Consider the following 23,626-nt stretch of genomic DNA (forward strand, 5'->3'; position numbering starts at 1 on the left):
ACTGAGAAGAGTTACAAAGGGATCTCACAAAATGGGGTGACTGGGCAAGAAAATGGCAGATGAAATGCAATGTTGATAAATGCAAAGTAATGCACATTGGAAAACATAATCCAACTCTACTTATAAAATGATGGCGTCTAAATTAGCTGTTACCACTCAAGAAAGAGATCTTGGAGTCATTGTGGATAATTCTCTGAAAACATCCACTCAATGTGCAGCAGCCGCCAAAAAAGCCAACAGAATGTTTGGACTCATTAGGAAAGGGATAGATAATAAGACAGAAAATATCAGATTGCCTCTGTATAAATCCATGGTACGCCCACATCTTGAATCCTGTGTGCAGATGTGGTCACCCCATCTCAAAAAGGAAATATTGAAATTGGAAAAGATACAGAAAAGGGCAACAAAAATGATGAGGGGTCTGGAGCAGCTGCCGTATGAGGAGAGATTAGTAACACTGGGACTTTTCAGCTTGGAAAAGAGACAGCTCAGAGAGGGGATCTGATCGAGGTCTATAAAATCATGACTGGGGTGGAGAAAGGAAACAAGGATGTGTTATTTTTTCCTTCTCATAACACAAGAACCAGAGGTCTCCAAATGAAATTAATAGGCAGCAGGTTTAAAACAAACAAAAGGAAGTATTTCTTCACAGAATGCACAGTCAACCTGTGGAACTTCTTGCCTGACGATGTTGTGAAGGCCAAGACTATAACAGGGTTCAAAAAAGAACTAGATAAATGCATGGAGAATAGGTCCATCAATGGCTATAAGCCAGGATGGGCAGGGATGGTGTCCCTAGGCTCTGTTTGCCAGAAGCTGGGAATGGGCAACCGGGGTTGGATCAGTTGATGATTGCCTGTTCCGTTCATTCCCTCTAGGTAAGGTGACCATAGTTCCAAACAGAAAATGGCACACACACACCCCCCCTCAGCTGCTTAGGCTGTCAGCCGTCCTGGAACTCTGCATCCCCACATACTGGAATGCTGCCCTCCCAGCTCCGCCTCCCCGCCCCCCTTGCAGGGGCTGTCATCTCTGCTTCCCCGCGCACATTCCTCTGCCCATTTGCTCTTACCAACTGATCAAGTCAGCAAGGGCAAATGGGACAAATGCCTCCTTTTGAAAAAAAAGTCAGGATAGCTGGGACAGGGCTTAAAAAGTGGATTGTCCCGGAAAAAATGGGACATATGGTCACCCTACTTCTGAAGCACCCGGCCCTGGCCACTATCAGAAGACAGGACACTGGGCTAGATGGATCCTTGGTCTGACCCAATATGGCCGTTCTTATGGGGAAAAGGCCAATATTTCTGAAAAGGTTCCTGGCTGTTACTTATCCTGGGTCCCACTCTTCCCTGGTGTAACCACACAGACAAGCATGGAGTTAGAGCAGAGCGGAATTTGCTGTGTGTGTATTGAAGCCTAGGCAGACTCAGTGTGAAGCCAACATGTGCAGAGGAATTTGGAGTCATCAGGATTTTATCTGTCTAGTACCTATGTCAGGTATGTATAGGGCACCAGTCACCACAGCATCTAGGCATAGAAAGGTGAAGGATTAACACTAGATAACTGTTACTATGTTTAGATTAGATTGACAACGTATTTGTACTGAGGGCTCTGACAGTAATCAATAGTGTGTTCTGCAGACAAAGTCCCCTTTGATTATCTCTATCCAAGTGTCACTTGCACCTTACTCTTCTACATGCAACAAAAGTGACCCTGGGTCATGTCAGAAAGGAGCAGAGTGGCTTTTATTGCCTGCCTGTGGCATGCCGCTGGCCTGCTTTCCCTCCCTGAAGCATTAGTGATCAGTGCAAACCCAAACACCCCTCCAGTACAAATGCCAGATCCCAGGCACACTCCTCCTGGGGAGCTTACCCACCAGAGTGCATTGTGAAATCCTTCCCTGCTGACCCCATGGAATGCTAGGCACGTGCCCAGACATATAAACTGTATACACATTCCCTACATTCCTGCAAGATTGCTAACATATCGCCCCTGACTCCGGTCAAGCCACCATCCTCCCCGGGAAGCACTGTGATGGGCTGGGGTGCAGGGGAGTACATACATTCCTGTATGTGCTGCAGTTTTTTGCGATTCAGCAGGACCATGGCACAACATGGCACTTTAAAGTCAGCATTCCAGGATTAGCTTTGCAATTCCTTCCCTGAGTTAAATTAACACCCCCATGTGGTTTGATGTTGCAGGGACTGTTTCCCTGCGATTGGATCAGTAGCCAGTTCACAATAGGTTTTCCACAGAAAAGTAAATGTAGCAACAAAACCCCTGCCAGTCTACAGCAATGTTCAGCTGAGGACTTCAACAGGACTTTCAGGATCTCAATAATTTCTTCCTGTCAATGGGAACCAGCCTTCAGTGAGTCTTACTGCCCTGCCTGTAACTGAATTCCGTTAGGTGGCGATTTCTCTCTGGACAAGCTTTTGAAGCACCTCAGAGGGTTCCTTCAGACAAACAGCCTGAAGGGAGAACAGCCCAGTGCCTCTGACAGCCCTCTGTCTCCTGATGTCAAAGCGAGGCTAGCTAATGCCTTAGCACAGCACAGCTTTGTGTCAGGGTGTCCTCTACAGCCAGAGAAAGAGGAGAAATGAGCATATCTATGGGGATTCAGAGGGAGTGCTAGCTCTAGAGGATTGATTTTGCTTCCATGGCAAAAGTCCCATTGACTTCAGCAGGAGCCGGACTGGACCCAGTGAGAAGTGGAGACAGTGAAGTGGTATGGGGTATGTCTACACTGCAGGAGGTGAGATTGCTGCATGTAAGATGTTGTAAGCTAGCTTTGATTTAGCTAGCTCCACTAACAACAGTCAAGCCATGGCAGCAAGTGCTGTATAACCTTGCCCCAGACCCTGGTGGCTAGCCGGTGATTCTGGGACTTCGCTGCTATTGTTATTTGAATTAGCTAGATCAAAACTAGTGTGGTTATGTCTACATGTGTGCATCTCTGATTGCAGGGTAGATGCACACATAACGTTAGAGTAGCTGCAGTGAAATTGGCTGAATGTTCAGTGCATGCCTCGAGGCACCTGGACCACTTGCAAAATCAAATACATTCAAATATTTATGTGGGCAGCAATTGTTCATTTCTCATTACTTTGAAAAGTTGGGGAAAACCAAGTGTGTGGCTACCAGCAGTGATTACAGAAGCAGTGAGGTCTAGTGGTTTGAGCAGAGGACTAGGAAGCCAAGATTCCTGGGTTTTAGTCCTAGCTTTGCCACTGAGTCACTGTATGACTTGGAGCGAGTCTTTCCCTCTCTCTCTCTCTCTCTCTCTCTTTCTCCAGCTGAGTTCCCCAGCGTGTAAGGTGGGTCTAATAATGTAGCCACCATCTGGGAGTGTGGTGAGGCCGAATGGACGAGTGTTTGGAAAAGGCTTTGAGACCCATGAGTAACAGACATCTAGACATGTAAAGCAGCATTAGGTGAAATGCTCTTAAGCAGCCAGTGCAGCACTTGTAAAAGTACCAGGGCACACACAGCTTGAGTTCTGCAATATTTATTCCCGAAAGTGACTATACTTTAAATATTGGAGTGTCTGTCTGGGAGCCATAGAGCTACCATTGCTGATGCTCGGGATGTTATTGTAAATCACATTGTATTTGGGGTTTTTCTTAAAGCCCCAGTTCCTGGAGTAATTATGTGAAACTCTCGGCTGTTTTTGAACTACATTTGTTGTCCCTCATGGTTGCAGAGAAAAGCTGAAAAACACGGTGTGACCTAGAATCCTATTTTCGACGTCTCTGAATCAGGGAATATTTCCAATACACCTCTGAACAACATACTAACCCACAGAGACCTTCCTACCAACACTACAAAAAGAAGGATTCTGGGTGGACTCCTCCTGAAGGTCAAAACAACAGACTGGACTTTTACATAGAGTGCTTCCGCCGACGTGCGCAGGCTGAAATTGTGGAAAAGCAGCATCACTTGCCCCATAACCTCAGCCATGCAGAACACAATGCCATCCACAGCCTCAGAAACAACTCTAACATCATAATCAAAAAGGCTAACAAAGGAGGTGCTGTTGTCATCATGAATAGGTCGGAATATGAACAATAGACTGCGAGGCAGCTCTCCAACACCACTTTCTACAAGCCATTACCCTCTGATCCAATTGAGGGTTACCAAAAGAAACTACACCATTTGCTCAAGAAACTCACTGAAAAAGCACACGAACAAATCTGCACAGACACACCCCTGGAACCCCGAACAGGCGTATTCTATCTGCTACCCAAGATCCATAAACCTGAATCCTGGACACCCCATCATCTCAGGCATTGGCACCTTGACAGCAGGATTGTCTGGCTATGTAGACTCCCTCCTCAGGCCCTACGCTACCAGCACTCCCAGCCATCTTCGAGACACCACTGACTTCCTGAGGAAACTATAATCCATTGGTGATCTTCCAGAAAACACCATCCTGGCCACTATGGATGTAGAAGCCCTCTACACCAACATTCCACACAAAGATGGACTACAAGCCATCAGGAACAGTATCCCTGATAATGTCATGGCAAACCTGGTGGCTGAACTTTGTGACTTTGTCCTTACCCACAACTATTTCACATTTGGGGATAATGTATACCTTCAAATCAGCGGCACTGCGATGGGTACCCGCATGGCCCCACAGTATGCCAACATTTTTGTGGCTGACTTAGAACAACGCTTCTTCAGCTCTCGTCCCCTAATGCCCCTACTCTACATTGATGACATCTTCATCATCTGGACCCATGGGAAGGAGGCCCTTGAGGAATTCCACCATGATTTCAACAATTTCCATCCCACCATCAACCTCAGCCTGGACCAGTCCATACAAGAGATCCACTTCCTGGACACTACGGTGCTAATAAGCGATGGTCACATAAACACCACCCTATATCGGAAACCTACTGACCGCTATACCTACCTACATGCCTCCAGCTTTCATCCAGACCACACCACACGATCCATTGTCTACAGCCAAGCTCTTCGATACAACGGCATTTGCTCCAACCCCTCAGACAGAGACAAACACCTACAAGATCTCTATCAAGCATTCTTACAACTACAATACCCACCTGCTGAAATGAAGAAACAGTTTGACAGAGCCAGAAGAGTACCCAGAAGTTACCTACTACAGGACAGGCCCAACAAAGAAAATAACAGAACGCCACTAGCCATCACCTTCAGCCCCCAACTAAAACCTCTCCAACGCATCATCAAAGATCTACAACCTATCCTGAAGGACGAGCCATCACTCTCACAGATCTTGGGAGACAGGCCAGTCCTTGCTCACAGACAGCCCCCAAACCTGAAGCAAATACTCACCAGCAACCACACACCACACAACAGAGCTACTAACCCTATCCTTGCAACAAAGCCTGTTGCCAACTCTGTCCACATATCTATTCAGGGGACACCATCATAGGGCCTAATCACATCAGCCACACTATCAGAGGCTCGTTCACCTGCACATCTACCATGTGATATATGCCATCATGTGACAGCAACGCCCCCCTGCCATGTACATTGGCCAAACTGGACAGTCTCTACGTAAAAGAATAAATGGACACAAATCAGACGTCAAGAATTATAACATTCAAAAATCAGTCAGAGAACACTTCAATCTCTTTGGTCACTTGATTACAGACCTGAAAGTGGCAATTCTTCAACAAAAAAACTTCAGAAACAGACTCCAAGGAAAGACTGCTGAATTGGAATGAATTTTCAAACTGTATACAATTAACTTAGGCTTGAATAAAGACTGGGAGTGGATGGGTCATTACACAAAGTAAAACTATTTCCCCTGTTTATTCCGTCCTGCCCCCATTGTTCCTCAGATGTTCTTGTCAACTGCTGGAAATGGCCCACCTTGATTATCACTACAAAAGTCCCCCCACCCGCCCCGCTCTCATGCTGGTAATAGCTCCCCTTACCTGATCACTCTCGTTACAGTGTGTATGGTAACACCCATTGTTTCATGTTCTCTATGTATATAAATCTCCCCACTGTATTTTCCACTGAATGCATCCGATGAAGTGAGCTGTAGCTCACGAAAGCTTATGCTCAAATAAATTTGTAGTCTCTAAGGTGCCACAAGTACTCCTTTTCTTTTTATGGTTCCTAAATGCTCAAAAACCAAAAGGCAAAGAAAAAGATGAACACCCGGAGGCTGAAAGAGAGCTGGCTGCAGATGTGCCATCTGAACCAGCTGGAGCCTTTCTTGTTGTGGCTTCCTGAAAAAGAGGAGAAGAGGGTGAAGATGCTTTTCTACACTATGAGGCAGTTTTGACCCACAGTTACTCCCATAGAACAGCAAGGGCAGTTCCACAGGAGCAACTGAGAGCAGAACTGGCATTTCCAAGAAAGCTGGGATAAAGAGTAACACACATACGTGCGGCACTGGATAGAGAAGCCAACTTTGCAGATGCTCTGCTTGTATTTGTGGAAGTTTTGGCAAATGTATCTAATTCCACTGAGGAGATGGCAAAGCAATCCTGCCCCTGCCATCTCAGGAGACAGAATCACCAGCTTTCATGCAGGTTCCTGCTGCTTCCAATTCCCTTCCCTTTCATGCGTGCCCATATCATGAGATGAGCTGCAGAGTGGAAAGAGGTAACCCACAGGGAGCTCATTTTCCACCACAAGCCAGCAACCGCAAATGATCAACATGACAAAGCAGCCAAGCCAGACCAGCATGTGCTGGCAATGCAATCCAAAGTTGGCCCCTGGGGCCTGGAGGAGTGGTGTTTCCCAGACAATGGATCCTCTAGCCCCCTTGTTCAGACTGTGAGAAGAGTAGAATGTGCTGTGCAGAGGGTCACTAGCTGCGGTGTAGGTGAATGGCTGTAGTGTCAGTCACTTCCAGAAACCCTGAATACATCTGGCGGAGATGATCATGAGCACATGGTAATATAGTGACCCCTGAGAGCTCTCTGCTTTCTGGCTATCTAAGTGGTGCTGTTTGTTTCAGATGTCTGAGCTGCCCAGTTCTCCACAGTTTAGTCCTTTGTACAGGTCTGCTGGGAACACAGTGCAGTTTAGTGTTTCTCTGGCTCCTGGCTCATTGTGGGGAGGACTACACATGGAATCAGAGAGCAATCTGTGTGCATTAAGAAATAGCTGTGGCATTAAAGAGAAGGCTTCATGGTCCCCTTCTTTTCCCCGGCTCCTCTCCTCACACAGGTTCGTATGGGCCCACATTGCTAAGCCAATACCTTTTTGCCTTTTCTATTTTTAATAATTCTCAGTGTTCTCATTTAAGTGCCGTTGTGCGTGCAATTAGTTTACTGTGTGGATGATTTGGGGCTCCCGTGGGTTCGCATTGGTCACAGGGGTCAGAGAGCAAGGAAGGGGGAAAGGTGATGCTTTTTTGGGATTCCTGACTCCCCAGTGTATGACGATCAGATGTCATCTGAGCCTACCCAAAACAGCCAGACATTTCTTTCTGACACCCAAATCATGGGCTAAGCAAATCCTTTTAGCACTTGCTTTAGATAGACAGCACTTTTATATCCTACATAAACATGGTAAACAAAGGTTTCAGAGTAGCAGCCGTGTTAGTCTGTATTCGCAAAAAGAAAAGGAGTACTTGTGGCACCTTAGAGACTAACAAATTTATTAGAGCATAAGCTTTCGTGAGCTACAGCTCACATGAAGTGAGCTGTAGCTCACGAAAGCTTATGCTCTAATAAATTTGTTAGTCTCTAAGGTGCCACAAGTACTCCTTTTCTTTATGGTAAACAAAGAGTTTAATCACTAGGAACAGTCAGCAGTAGATGGACTTTTTGGCAAACCATGTCATGAATGCTTTGTCACAGTAAGAACTGGCTCTGAGAGGTGCCCTGCTGGAATTGACTATGCCAAGGTGGCTCACTGGACTGTAGCAGAAATTACAAAGTAATTAATTTTCTTTCAGCATAGAGGGACAGCAAGGAGCCCTTCAGTGAGAGCACAGCTGGGGTTTATGAGCTTTGCAATTCCTGTTACATTTAGACCAGAACTAGAACAGGGCAAATAATGTTTTTTTCAGTTCACTGGTAATTCCAAAAAATAGGGAGGTGGAAATAGTCTCAGGTTGAACTGAAACTAAAATTTTTAGACATTTTTGATTAATCTAAAGTTTTAAAAAATTCATTGTGGGTCAAACAAAACATTGTGTTCAACCCAAAGAGAAATGTTTCATAGAATATCAGGGTTGGAAGGGACCTCAGGAGGTCATCTAGTCCAACCCCCTGCTCAAAGCAGGACCAATCCCCAACTAAATCATTTAGAGGTGAGCGTTTTTTATTTTAAAAATGTTAAATTTAAGGAAATTTTGAAACAAAAAGTCATTTCAAATTGAAAAATCAAAACATTTTGTTTAAAAAAATGAAATATTTTGATTTTGGGGAAATTTTTTTAGGTTTTTTTAAATCAAAATAATAGGGTAAAATCTCAAAAATTTCACAAAATAATTTGGTGATGCCAAATCTGCATTTTTCACTGGAAAAACTTCATTCAACAAGTTTTGCACAGATCTACCCATAACCTGTACTGCTGGCTCCCAGGAACACAAACTATTTCAGGACAGCTTAAGGAGGACTGCCCCCCCGGTCTGGTTGGGTGCTCTTGGATATAGCCAGTCAGCATCAGGGAGGGACTGGCAATCATCTGATATTCTCTTACCTCCACCAGAGCCGCAGTTTGGGGACAGCTGCCCATTGGAGCATGTGCACATATTCGGCCGTGAACAAAACCCATCGCCACAAGAGTTCCGGCAAATTGCTGGAGAGAGACAAGAAGAAAGTGAACAGTGTTGCCATGCACATATGTCCTGCTTCAGAGATTCCAAGGCCAGGAAGGCCCTCTGTGAGCATCTAGTCTGACCTCTTGCATAACACAGGCCAGAGACCTGCTTCCCAAATCCCTAGAAACACATCCAATGTCCTTAGCTTCCAGCAAAGGCCTGACCTGTGGTATCTGGGCTATTGGTGTTACAGCATGAACTAGGGTTGCCAACTTTCTAATCGCACAAAACCAAACACCCCTGACCCGCCCCTTCCCTAAGGCCCTGCCCCTGCCATGCCCCTTCTCTGGGGCCCCACCCCCTCTCACTCCATCCCCCCTCCCTCCGCTGCTTGCTCTCCTTCACCCTCATTCACTTTCACCGGGATGGGGCAGGGGGTTGGTGTGCAGAAGGGGGGTGAGAGCTCCAGTTGTGGTGCAAGCTCCCAGGTGGGGCCGGGGATTAGGGACTTGGGGGGTGGGAGGAGGCTTAGGGCTGAAGCAGGAGGTTGGGGTATGGGGGGGGTGCAGGGTGAAGGCTTTAGGAGGGAGTTTGGGAGCAGGAGGTGACTCCAGGCTGGGGCAGGGGGCTGGGGTGAGGGAAGGGGTTCAAGGTGTGGGGTCCCGGTGACACTTACCACGGCTCCCAGGAAGTGGCCACCAGGTCCTTGCGGCCCCATGGCTGATGAGCAGCCAGGGAGGGTCCACGTGTTGCCCTGGCACCCACAGGCGCAGCCCCCACAGCTTCCACTGGTCATGGTTTCCAGCCAATGGGAGCTGCAGAGCCAGCCCTCGGGGTGGGGGCAGCGCACAGAGCCTCCCTAGCCGCCTTGTAAGGACCACAAGGACCTGGCGGCTGCTTTTGGGAGCCGCGCGGAGCCAAGGCAGGCAGGGAGCCTGCCTTAGCCCCAGGCCCCACTGTGCCGCCAACTGGACTTTTAACAGCCCAGTCAGCAGTGCCAATGGGGGCAGCCAGGGTCCCTTTTCAACCAGGCATTCCAGTCGAAAACCAGACACTTGGCAACCCTAATGTGAACCTGCTCACAGTGAGGATTAATATTCCTTTAAAGAAGATTAAAGCTTCCATGGCTGCTGGAAATTGCTGAGCAGCACATGAGAACACCAGCCTGAGCAGAACAGCAGCTGGAAAGGTTGCACTAGGGACACACTCAGACCAAGGGGTGAAGGGACATGATGTTTCCTTTGGACCTAACCCTCCCAAGTCTTGTCCTCGCATAATTCCCCCCTCCCAGTGATGGCTGGGACTGAAGACACACACATCATGAGTTCTGCTGGTTTCAGTTGTTTGTCAAAGGCTATTGTGGTGACAATTTGCCTTGGACCAAGTTTAAAAGTGTTGTCAAGATTTCTGTCTTTCCTGTGAAAACCTTAGAACCCTGGGGGGTGGAGGAGCATATCTGTGTAACTGAGACCTCCTTCTTCTGTGAGACCCATGGGTTGGATCATAGAGTCATAGAATCATAAATGCCAAGGCTGGAAGGGATCATCATGATCATCTACTTTGAACTCTTGTATCACACAGGCCACAGAACTGTCCCAGAATAACTCCTAGAGCAGATCATTTAGGCCTGGTCTACACTACGAGTTTAGGTCGAATTTAGCAGCGTTACCTCGATTTAACCCTGCACCCACCCACAAGACAAAGCCCTTTTTTTCGACTTAACGGGTTCTTAAAGTCAATTTTTTTACTCCATCCCCAATGAGGGGATTAACGTTGAAATCGGCCTTGCCAGATCGAATTTGGAGTAGTGTGGACGCAATTCGATGGTATTGGCCTCCGGGAGCTATCCCAGAGTGCTCCATTATGACCGGTCTGGACAGCGTTCTCAACTCAAATGCACTGGCCAGGAAGACAGGAAAAGGCCCGCGAACTTTTGAATCTCATTTCCTGTTTGGCCAGCGTGGCGAGCTCACCTGCACAGGTCACCATGCAGAGCCCATCAGCACAGGAAACCATGCAGGCCCAGAATCGCCGAAGAGCTCCAGCATGGACCGAACGGAAGGTACGGGATCTGATCGCTGTATGGGGAGACGAATCCGTGCTGGCAGAACTCCGAAAAAATGAAATGCCAAAACATTTGAAAAAAATCTCCAAATGCATGAAGGACAGAGGCTATAACAGGGACTCGCAGCAGTGCCGCATGAAAATTAAAGAGCTCAGGCAAGCCTACCAAAAAAACAGAGAGGCAAACGGCCACTCCAGTTCAGAGCCCCAGACATGCTGCTTCTATGATGAGCTGCATGCCATCCTAGGGTGTGCAGCCACCACTACCCCAACCCTGTGCTTTGACTCCGTCCAAGGAGTGGGAGGCAACACAGAAGTGGGTTTTGGGGGTGAGGAAGATGATGAGGAGGAGGTTGTAGATAGCTCACAGCAAGGAAGCGGAGAAACCGGTTTCCCCAACAGCCAGGATCTGTTTATCTCCCTGGACCTGGACCCAGTACCCCCCGAACCCACCCCAAGCAGGCTCTTGGACCCTGAGGGCAGAGAAGGGACCTCTGGTGAGTGTACCTTTGTAAACATTATACATGGTTTAAAAGCAAGCATGTTTAATGATTAATTTGCCCTGGCATTTGCGGACAGTACAGCTATTGGAAAAGTCTGTTAACGTGTCTGGGGATGGAGTGGAAATCCTCCAGGGACATCTCCATAAAGCTGTCTTGGATGTACTCCCAAAGCCTTTGCAAAATGTTTCTGGGGAGGGCAGTCTTATTCCATCCTCCATGGTAAGTCACTTTACAACGCCAGGCCAGTAGCACGTAGTCGGGAATCATTGCAGAACAAAGCATGGCAGCGTATGGTCCCAGTGTTTGCTGGCATTCAAACAACATCTGTTCTTTATCTCTCTGTGTTACCCTCAGGAGAATGATATCATTCATGGTCACCTGGTTGAAATAGGGTGGTTTTAGTAAGCGGACATTCAGAGGTGCCTGTTCCTGCTGGACTGTCTGCCTGTGGCTGAACAGAAATGTTCCCCGCTGTTAGCCACGCAGTGGGGGGAGGGGTGAAGCCATCATCCCAGAGAATTGTGTGTGTGTGGGGGGGGGGGGTTAGTTGGGTTTTTGCTGCACGTTAACCCAGAATCTGCAGCCCCTCCTTTTAAATTGCTAACCCATTTTAAATGGCCAACCCAACGGCTACTTCGTATGGGAAATGAGAGCTCTGCTGTTTGAAACCATTCCCACATGTTACGAAGGTTTAAGAAGCCAAAAGACTGTGGCTTACCATGGCTGCCTGCAAGCCAAATTCTGTTGCCTGGTCCTGCATGAGTGATCTCTCACACCAGACTGGCATACCCTCAATAACAGGCAAAATGTGACCTAGTAATGAAAGCACATGTGCTATGTAATGTTAACAGCAAGGTTAACCGTGAAAGAGTCCACCCTTTGTTCTATAAAATGTGTCTTTTTAACTACCACTCTCCCTTTTTTTTTCCTCCAGCAGCTGCATATGTTTCTCCTTCCCAGAGGCAAGCAAAGATTAGAAGGTGAAAAAAACGCACTCGCGATGAAATGTTCTCTGACCTCATGCTGTCTTCCCACACTGACAGAGCATAGCAAAATACGTGGAGGTAGACAATCTCAGAGTGCAGGAAAGCACAATATGACCAAGAGGAGAGGTGGTGGGCTGAAGATGGTAGGTGGCGTCAGCTTGTTGAAAGAAGGCAGGAGTCAATGCTGAGGCTGCTGGAGGATCAAACTCATATGCTCCAGCGTATGGTTGAGCTGCAGGAAAGGCAGCAGGAGCACAGACCGCCACTACAGCCCCTGTGTAACCAACCGCCCTCCTCCCCAAGTTCCATAGCCTCCTCACCCAGACACCCAAGAACGCGGTGTGGGGGCCTCCGGCCACCCAGCCACTCCACCCCAGAGGATTGCCCAAGCAACAGAAGGCTGGCATTCAATAAGTTTTAAAGTGTTGTATGGCCTTTTCCTTCCCTCCTCCACCACCCCTCCAGGGCTACCTTGGCAGTTATCCCCCTATTGTGTGATGAATAAATAAAGAATGCATGAATATGAAGCAACAATAACTTTATTGCCTCTGCAAGCGGTGATCGAAGGGAGGAGGGGAGGGTGCTTAGCTTACAGGAAAGTAGAGTGAACCGCCCTGGTGTCTGGCTGCATATAATCAGTGGCCAGGCAATTTGCCTCAACCTCCCACCCTGCCATAAGCTTCTCCCCCTTACTCTCATAGATATTGTGGAGCGCACAGCAAGCAGTAATAACAATGGGAATATTGGTTTCGCTGAGGTCTAAACTACTCAGTAAACTGTGCCAGCGCGCTTTTAAACGCCCAAATGCACATTCTACCACCATTCTGCACTTGTTCAGCCTATAGTTGAACAGCTCCTGACTACTGTCCAGGGTGCCTGTGTATGGCTTCATGAACCATGGCATTAAGGGGTAGGCTGGGTCCCCAAGGATAACTATAGGCATTTCAACATCCCCAACGGTTATTTTCTGGTCTGGGAAGAAAGTCCCTTGATGCAGCTGTTGAAACAGATCAGAGTTCCTGAAGATGCGAGCACCATGTACCTTTCCCAGCCATCCCACGTTGATGATGGTGAAACGTCCCTTGTGATCCACCAGTGCTTGCAGCACCATTGAAAAGTACCCCTTTCGCTTTATGTACTCTCTGCCTTGGTTCTCCGCTGCCAAGATAAGGATATGGGTTCCGTCTATCGCCCCACCACAGTTAAGGAATCCCATTGCAGCAAAGCCATCCACTATGACCTGCACATTTCCCAGAGTCACTACCCTTGATATCAGCAGCTCAGTGATTGCATTGGCTACTTGCATCACAGCAGTCCCCACAGTAGATTTGCCCACTCCAAATTGATTCCCGACTGACCGGTAGCTGTCTGGCGTTGCAAGCTTCCACAGGGCTATTGCCACTCGCTTCTCAACTGTGAGGGCTGCTCTCATCTTGGTATTCTTGTGCCTCAGGGCAGGGGAAAGCAAGTCACAAAGTTCCATGAAAGTGCCCTTACACATGCGAAAGTTTCGCAGCCACTGGGAATCGTCCCAGACCTGCAACACTATGCGGTCCCACTAGTCTGTGCTTGTTTCTCGGGCCCAGAATTGGTGTTCAACACCGTGAACCTGCCCAATTGACACCATAATGTGCACATTGCAGGGGCCCACACTTTGTGCGAAGTCTGTGTCCATGTCCTCATCACTCCCGTCACCACGCTGCAGTCCCTCCTCGCCTGGTTTCGCTTTAGTTGCAGGTTCTGGTTCTGCATATCCTGCTGGATAATGTGCGCGGTGTTTATAGTGCTCATAATTGCCATGGTGATCTGAGCGGGCTCCGTGTTCCCAGTGCTATGGGAGTCTGCGCTGAAAAAAGGCGCAAAACAATTGTCTGACGGAGGGAGAGGCGACTGAAGACATGGCTTACAGGGTTGGCTTACAGGGAATTAAAATCAACAAAGAGCATGGCTTTGCATCAAGGAGAAACAGAATGGCCTCCTCGAGGATAGAACTCAAAACCCTGGGTTTAGCAGGCCGTTGATTTCACGGCGGGAGGGAGGGAGAGGGGAGAAAATGAATACAAAACAAATCTGGTCTATTTCTTGTTTTGACCCACTTCATCTATCTTTATACATCTTAGGCTGGCAGCAGATGGTGCAGTACGACTGCTGGCCATCATCATCTCTTGGGTGCTCGCCAGAAGACAGTGCAGTACGACTGCCAGCAGGACTGAATCTCCATGAGACGAAACTTAAAAAGGGAAACATGACCTGGCTGAGTTACTCCCATGTCTGCCCAGGCGCCCCTGACCAACCTTATCGAGGTCGGCTTAAAGAGCACCCAGGAGTATGACGACAATGGCTACCAGTCATAAAGCACTGTCTGCTGCCAAAAGGCAATGAGCTGCTGCTGTGTAGCAATGCAGTACCACATCTGCCATCATCTAGGAGACATACGGTGACGGTGAGCTGAGCTGGCTTCATGCTTGCTTTGGTATGGCATCTGCACAGGTAACTCAAGAAAAAAGGCGCAAAACGATTGTCTGCCCTTGCTTTCACAGAGGGAGGGAGGGAAGGGGGGCCTGACGATATGTACCCAGAACCATCCACGACAATGTTTTTCCCCCATCAGGCACTGGGATTTCTACCAATTCAAATGGGTGGCGGAGACTGCGGGAACTGTAGGATAGCTACCCACAGTGCACCACTCCAGAAGTTGACGATTGCCTCGGTACTGTGGACACACTCTGCCAACTAAATACACTTAGAGCATTTGTGTGGGGACACACACAATCGACTGTTTAAAAACGCTTTCTAAAAAAAAAAAAAGACTTCTATAAATTTGACCTAATTTCGTTGTGTAGACATAGCCTTAGAAACACATCCAGCCTTGATTTAAAAATTGTCAGTGATGGAGAATCCACCATGACCCTTGGTAACTTGTTCCAGTGCTTAATTACCCTCCCTGTTCAAAACTTATATCTGAATTTCTTTAGCTTCAACTTCCAGCCCTTGGCTCCTGTTAGACTTTTCCCTGCTAGACTGCAGAGCCCATTATTTAATAGTTGTTTCCCCTGTAGATACTTATAGACTGTGATCGTCACCCCTGAAATCTTCCCTTTGTTAAGGTAATAGACTGAGTTGTCTGAGTCTATCACCAAAAAGTAAGTTTTCTAATTCTTTGGCCATTCTCATGGCTCTTCTCTGAACCCTCTCCAATTTATCAGCATCCTTCTTGAATTATGGACACCAAATTTTGAAGGAGAAATTAGTTAAGGACATTGAAGTCAATGGTAAATGGGACAAAATACAACATGGTTTTACAAAAGGTAGATCGTGCCAAACCAACCTAATCTCCTTTTTTGAAAAAGTAACAGATTTTTTAGATAAAGGAAATGCAGTGGATCTAATTTACCTAGATTTCAGTAAGGCATTTGATACCGTGCCACATGGGGAATTATTAGTTAAGTTGGAGAAGATGGGGATCAATATGATCATCAAAAGGTGGATAAGGAATTGGTTAAAGGGGAGACTGCAACGGGTCCTACTGAAAGGAGAACTGTCAGGTTGGAGGGAGGTTACCAGTGGAGTTCCTCAGGGATCGGTTTTGGGACCAATCTTATTTAATCTTTTTATTACTGACCTTGGCACAAAAAGTGGGAGTGTGCTAATAAAGTTTGCAGATGATACAAAGCTGGGAGGTATTGCCAATTCAGAGAAGGATCGGGATATTATACAGGAGGATCTGGATGACCTTGTAAACTGGAGTAATAGTAATAGGATGAAATTTAATAGTGAGAAGTGTAAGGTTATGCCTTTAGGGATTAATAACAAGAATTTTAGTTATAAGTTGGGGACACATGAATTAGAAGTAACGGAAGAGGAGAAGGACCTTGGAGTATTGGTTGATCATAGGATGACTATGAGCTGCCAATGTGATACGGCTGTGAAAAAAGCTAATGCGGTTTTGGGATGCATCAGGAGAGGCATTTCCAGTAGGGATAAAGAGGTTTTAGTACCATTATTCAAGGCACTGGTGAGACCTCAGCTAGAATACTGTGTGCAGTTCTGGTCTCCCATGTTTAAAAAGGATGAATTCAAACTGGAGCAGGTACAGAGAAGGGCTACTAGGATGATCCGAGGAATGGAAAACTTGTCTTATGAAAGGAGACTTAAGGAGCTTGGCTTGTTTAGCCTAACTAAAAGAAGGTTGAGGGGAGATACGATTGCTCTCTATAAATATATCAGAGGGATAAATACAGGAGAGGGAGAGGAATTATTTCAGCTCAGCACCAATGTGGACACAAGAACAAATGGGTATAAACTGGCGACCAGGAAGTTTAGACTTGAAATTAGATGAAGGTTTCTAACCATCAGAGGAGTGAAGTTTTGGAATAGCCTTCCAAGGGAAGCAGTGGGGGCAAAAGATCTATCTGGTTTTAAGATTCTACTCGATAAGTTTATGGAGGAGATGGTATGATGGGATAATGGGATTTTGGTAAGTAATTTATCTTTAAATATTCAGGGTAAATAGGACTAATCCCCTGAGATGGGATATTAGATGGCTGGGATCTGAGTTACCCAGGAAAGAATTTTCTGTAGTATCTGGCTGGTGAATCTTGCCCATATGCTCAGGGTTTAGCTGATCGCCATATTTGGGGTCAGGAAGGAATTTTCCTCCAGGGCAGATTGGAGAGGCCCTGGAGGTTTTTTGCCTTCCTCTGTAGCATAGGGCATGGGTGACTTGAGGGAGGCTTCTCTGCTCCTTGAAGTCTTTAAACCATGATTTAAGGACTTCAATAGCTCAGACATAGGTGAGGTTTTTTGTAGGAGTGGGTGGGTGAGATTCTGCGGCCTGCGCTGTGCAGGAGGTCAGACTAGATGATCAGAATGGTCCCTTCTGACCTTAGTATCTATGAATCTATGAATCTACATAGAGGTAAATGAACCTCTCTTCTCTGACTGGAGATTCCCCTCTTTATGCATCTCAGGATGGCACTAGTGTTCTTGGTCACAGTGTTGCACTGGGAGCTCATGTTCAGCTGATTTTCCATCACAATCCCCAAATCTTTTTCAGAGTCACTGCTTTCCCGGATAGAGTCCACCCTCCTGTAGGCATGGGCTCCATTCTTTGTCCCTAGAGAGATACATTTACATTGAGCTGTATTCAAATATATATTATCTGCTTCTTCCCAAACTACCAAGTGATCCACATCACTCTGTATCAGAGACCTGTTCTTTTCAGTATTTCCCCCCTCCCCTTTTTGTGTCATCTGAAACTCTAACTGTGCTGATTTTATGTTTTGTTGCATGTCACTGTTAGAAATGTTAACTAGAGGAAGGCCAAGAACTCTGCCGAACCCCACTGGAAATACACCTGCTCAGTGACAATTCCCCATTTACAGTTAAGTTTTGAGACCTCAGTTAGCCAATTTTTAATCTATTTAAAGTGTGCTATGTCAATTTTATATCATTCTAGCTTTTTAAGCAAAACGTTGTGCAGTACCAAGTCTTAGAGAAGCCCAAGTATATTACAACAACACTATTATCAACCAAATTTATAATCTCATCAAAAAAGGTGTCAAGTTAGTGTGAAAGATTCTATTTTCCATAAACTCATGTTGATTGGCATTAATTACATTACCCGCCTTTAATTTTTTATTAATGGAGTCCCAAATCAGCGGCTCCATCATCTTGCCCAGATCAAGGCAGACCTATTATTATCATCCAGGTCATTCTGTTTATCCTTTCTAAAAATTAGCCCAACATTAGCTTTTTTCCAGCCTTCTGGAACTTCCCAGTGCTCTAAGACATATTGAAAATCAGCATGAACAGTCCAGTGAGCTCCTCAGCCAGCTCTTTTAAAACTCTTGGAAGGAAGTTATCTTGATCTGCTGATTTTAAAATGTCTAACATCATTGGCTTCCATTTAACATCCTCCAGAGATACAAGTGGAATGTCAAGAGTGTTACCAACACAATATGATGAACCTATAACAGGGACTTAACCAGGGTCAACTGGAGCTCTATCCATTGTTTTCCATGCCCAACCCCCTTCCATCTCTCCTTTGCGGGAGTGTTGCTCTGCCCCCACCTCAGACCAGGGAAGCCAAATAGCATTCTGGGAGTATTGTTTCACGTGTGTAAGCAGAGATTGATTAGAGCCCAGCAAGAAGCTTTTATCTCTGTGTGTTTTATAAAAAACAATGACAATGTAGAGTTCCCAAGGATCAAGAACCCAGATGGCATGTGTTACAGCTCTGTGGGGCATCGGCTGGCAGTGCTGAGTGTCACTAACCTCACATGTCATTAAGCCGCTATTTGGCTGGGAGTTCCCTAACCCCTGTGATAGAGGCTAAAAGTCGAGTAGAGTTGGACCTTGCAAAGGGAATTAAAACCAATAGTAAAAGGTTCTATAGCCATATAAATAAGAAGAAAACTAAGAAGGAAGAAGTGGGGCCGCTTAACACTGAGGATGGAGCGGAGGTTAAAGATAATCTAGGCATGGCCCAATATCTAAACAAATACTTTGCCTCAGTCTTTAATAAGGCTAAAGAGGATCTTGGGGATAATGGTAGCATGACAAATGGGAAGGAGGATATAGAGGTAGATATTACCATATCAGAGGTAGAAGCGAAACTGAAACAGCTTAATGGGACTAAATCGGGGGGCCCAGATAATCTTCATCCAAGAATATTAAAGGAATTGGCACCTGAAATTGCAAGCCCATTAGCAAGAATTTTTAATGAATCTGTAAACTCAGGAATAGTACCGAATGATTGGAGAATTGCTAATATAGTTCCTATTTTTAAGAAAGGAAAAAAAAGTGATCCGGGTAACTACAGGCCAGTTAGTTTGACATCTGTAGTATGCAAGGTCCTGGAAAAAATTTTGAAGGAGAAATTAGTTAAGGACATTGAAGTCAATGGTAAATGGGACAAAATACAACATGGTTTTACAAAAGGTAGATCGTGCCAAACCAACCTAATCTCCTTTTTTGAAAAAGTAACAGATTTTTTAGATAAAGGAAATGCAGTGGATCTAATTTACCTAGATTTCAGTAAGGCATTTGATACCGTGCCACATGGGGAATTATTAGTTAAATTGGAGAAGATGGGGATCAATATGAACATCAAAAGGTGGATAAGGAATTGCTTAAAGGGGAGACTGCAACAGGTCCTACTGAAAGGAGAACTGTCAGGTTGGAGGGAGGTTACCAGTGGAGTTCCTCAGGGATCGGTTTTGGGACCAATCTTATTTAATCTTTTTATTACTGACCTTGGCACAAAAAGTGGGAGTGTGCTAATAAAGTTTGCAGATGATGCAAAGCTGGGAGGTCTTGCCAATTCGGAGAAGGATCGGGATATTATACAGGAGGATCTGGATGACCTTGTAAACTGGAGTAATAGTAATAGGATGAAATTTAATAGTGAGAAGTGTAAGGTTATGCATTTAGGGATTAATAACAAGAATTTTAGCTATAAATTGGGGACACATCAATTAGAAGTAACGGAAGAGGAGAAGGACCTTGGAGTATTGGTTGATCATAGGATTACTATGAGCTGCCAATGTGATACGGCTGTGAAAAAAGCTAATGCGGTTTTGGGATGCATCAGGAGAGGCATTTCCAGTAGGGATAAAGAGGTTTTAGTACCATTATTCAAGGCACTGGTGAGACCTCAGCTAGAATACTGTGTGCAGTTCTGGTCTCCCATGTTTAAAAAGGATGAATTCAAACTGGAGCAGGTACAGAGAAGGGCTATTAGGATGATCCGAGGAATGGAAAACTTGTCTTATGAAAGGAGACTTAAGGAGCTTGGCTTGTTTAGCCTAACTAAAAGAAGGTTGAGGGGAGATATGATTGCTCTCTATAAATATATCAGAGGGATAAATACAGGAGAGGGAGAGGAATTATTTCAGCTCAGCACCAATGTGGACACAAGAACAAATGGGTATAAACTGGCCACCAGGAAGTTTAGTCTTGAAATCAGACGAAGGTTTTTAACCATCAGAGGAGTGAAGTTTTGGAATAGCCTTCCAAGGGAAGCAGTGGGGGCAAAAGATCTATCTGGCTTTAAGATTCTACTCGATAAGTTTATGGAGGAGATGGTATGATGGGATAATGGGATTTTGGTAAGTAATTGATCTTTAAATATTCAGGGTAAATAGGACTAATCCCCTGAGATGGGATATTAGATGGATGGGATCTGAGTTACTATAGAAAATTCTTTCCTGGGTATCTGGCTGGTGAATCTTGCCCATATGCTCAGGGTTTAGCTGATCGCCATATTTGGGGTCGGGAAGGAATTTTCCTCCAGGGCAGATTGGAGAGGCCCTGGAGGTTTTTCGCCTTCCTCTGTAGCATGGGGCATGGTTGACTTGAGGGAGGCTTCTCTGCTCCTTGAAGTCTTTGAACCATGATTTAAGGACTTCAATAGCTCAGACATGGGTGAGGTTTTTCATAGGAGTGGGTGGGTGAGATTCTGTGGTCTGCGCTGTGCAGGAGGTCGGACTAGATGATCAGAATGGTCCCTTCTGACCTTAGTATCTATGAATCTATATTAACTACATGCAAAACCTATGTTAAAAGAATATTATTAAAATTGCAAAGTCAAGCACTTAAAAGTTAGGAAATACCAGATGTAAGGTTGTCTGTGCAAGCCTCTGTGTAGGCATCAAGGTACAGTCTTTATTACATGACCACAACTATGTTTTCCGCAGGACCGCTGCCTCATTCCATGCACAGGATGGACAGTGCTCACTTACTGAACAGCTAGTCAATATTTTGTTTTATTCTCGTTGGTCAATATGTAGCCCCAGGCCTTATTTGCTGCAGACTATACAAACCCTGCCATGAATAGAGAATTATTAATTTCCTCATGGGCTTTTCTATGGTGCTTATCACTATGGTAAGGGAGCGCTTCACCAGCATTAATGGATTTATTTTCACAGCACCCCTGCAAGGTGAAGGGAGTGGGATTATCCCCATTTCACAAATGGGGAACTGATGCACAGAGAGATTAAGGTCAAAAGTATCCATTAATTTTGGGAGACCAATTTGGACCTAATTTTTCAACGTACTTAGCATTACCTAGCATTTTATATGTCCGAAGCCCAGCTTCCATTGACTCCAAGTGCACCTGTGAGCACTCAGCACTTCTGCAAATCAGATCCCATGGTTCCAAGTCAGGCACCCGAAAAATGAGGAATACACAATGAGGAAAAAATGTTGGTTGAAGTGACTTGCCCGGCACCAGGCAGAACTCTGTGACAGATGCAGGGATAGAATCCAGTTCTCCAGGGAAGCGTTCGACTGCCTTAACTGTGAGACCATCCTTTCTCTCCCTGCACCCCCTACCTCTTTTACCACACACCTTCCAACTTCTGTAACAAATGAGGCAGAGCTATACAACCCTGATTCATCCCCAGAGCAGGGGTGGGAAATAGTGTGTGGTCACGTAATTGTAGGCTGTATCATAACACATACACAGAAGGGTACCGGACTGACCACCAGCACAGTTATTCTGTGATAGCTCTGCCAGTCTAACTCCCGCATGGGGACATTCTATTGCAGAAGAGTTTCTCTGCTTTCTCAGTCAGTATCAATTCAGTGTTCACTCCGAGGGAAGACTTACCCCTTACCAAATCACCAGCTAAGTACAGCACCTGGAACACTGTGGAATTCCTGTCTTCATCTAGCTGTTGCTAGCCTAAAAAAGTATATGTTACCGGCCCATTTTGCCACCTTACCATTCACCCCATATTCTTAGACAATGCCAGCCCTAGTACAGACTCTTTTGGCACCCACTGTTATATTTTTGCCATGAAGAAAATTGACCATTAATTCCTACTCCTTGTTTTCAGTCTTTTAGCTGTTTTTTGATTTAGGATAGAACTTTGCCTTCTGTCCAAGGACTAATTAATAGAACTGATTGAAACTGGGACTCTGTTGATAAAAATTGTTTCTGATGACATTTCTCAGTGGGAAATAATTAAATAAATGAAATGAAAATGTTCATTTTGTTTAATTTCAAATTGAAATTTTTGTTTCATTTTGGTGTTGTAAAACCAAAAATAATTCAAAATGGCAGAGTGGACAAAGGAAAAATGAAATACTGCAAGTATGTCACTCTGTAGCTTTTCAAAATTCAAAAATTTTGAAAGAAAACTTCTTGTTCTAAAATTTTTGCTAGAAAAAAAGTGTTTTCAACCAGCTCTGCTGATTAGTTTCCTTATTAGCTTCTGGCGAGGGTCTTTGTCAAAGGCTTATTGAAAGTCTAAATAGGAAGATAGAGTTTTCTATACCAGATCAGCTGATCTACCTAGTCCAGTGTCCTGTCTCTGACAGTGACTAGTACCAGATGATTCAAAGGAAGATGTAAATCCCAGATCATAGACAATTTGTAGGGACAATGTGTCTTTAGATCTAGGCACCTAGTTAATGTCTCTTATAAAAATGTCTTCCTCCAGAAAGCAGTTTTAAATTAACTTTTCTTGCTTGGGAGTCACCTTTGGGGACAAATGTGCTACAGCAGGTATCCAAACTATCCGATTAAAGGCCACAATTCTGCAGGAGTCTAAGAGCCATGTCTTATTTCTATTAAATGATGCAGATTATAACCACTCATCTTTAATCATCCTGCAGAGACTACACACTCCATCATTCAGTACTCCTGCTAAAGTAAATTAGGAACGTTCATTTCATCTGCTGAGAGGGTGGATTGTATATTTCATCACTGCAAGATAGCTAGTTCCCTGTGAGATACCCTGTGATGTCATTAAAAGGGAAGTCGATACTCACGAACAATGCACTGATTTCCTCCCGGCAGCGTTTTCCATCCAGGGCAGCAGTAAGAGTGGAACCTTGAGCCGCAAACATTAGGTCTGTCATTTAGAAAACAAACATTTAGAATAATTTTTATTCTCCATTCTCTGCAGCTGGAGTAGTCAACAAAGTTCCATTGTTTTGGTAAAGCATTTTAATGGCCTTTGATATGGCATTTCACTGCCAGTTGATGTTCCCTCTACTGGAGGGCAAGACCGACCTCAACAGATAAATCCCATTAAAGAGAATCAACATACATAATTTTAATAAAACCTCAATTAACTTTTAACCTCTCTTTCAATAAAGTAAATACCATAGGACACAGCTGTACCTGCACTCCCTGTGGAGGAGCACAGCCAAACAGCATGTGCATCACACTGCCCGTTACTTAGGATAAACAGCATGATGGCTGGCTGCTCAGGCTGCAGAGTTATGGTATATGGAACTTTTCATTTCCATCTCCTGGTTTCAGATCCAGACCGGGGACCGGGATACTGCTTTCCAAAGGCTGTTCAATGGTTTGTGTGAAATGAGTTGTGGCCTCCCACTTG

The 23,626-nt window shown here is 45.4% G+C and overlaps 1 protein-coding gene across 1 annotated transcript in view; it reads right to left on the reverse strand.

The window, feature by feature from the left end:
• Nucleotides 1-23,626, reverse strand: part of FBN3 (fibrillin 3) — a 285,607-nt gene that overhangs the window by 207,101 nt on the left and 54,880 nt on the right. Inside the window, exons 3-4 of the mRNA XM_038384214.2 lie at nt 23,052-23,134; nt 8,659-8,757 (exon numbers count right to left, since the gene is read on the reverse strand). Of these exons, the coding sequence (XP_038240142.1) occupies nt 8,659-8,757; nt 23,052-23,134 (182 nt within the window). The remainder of the gene's footprint in view (nt 1-8,658; nt 8,758-23,051; nt 23,135-23,626) is intronic.

The sequence above is a fragment of the Dermochelys coriacea genome, chromosome 25, assembly GCF_009764565.3.
Source record: "Dermochelys coriacea isolate rDerCor1 chromosome 25, rDerCor1.pri.v4, whole genome shotgun sequence".
In the NCBI taxonomy this organism is placed as follows: Eukaryota; Metazoa; Chordata; order Testudines; family Dermochelyidae; genus Dermochelys; species Dermochelys coriacea.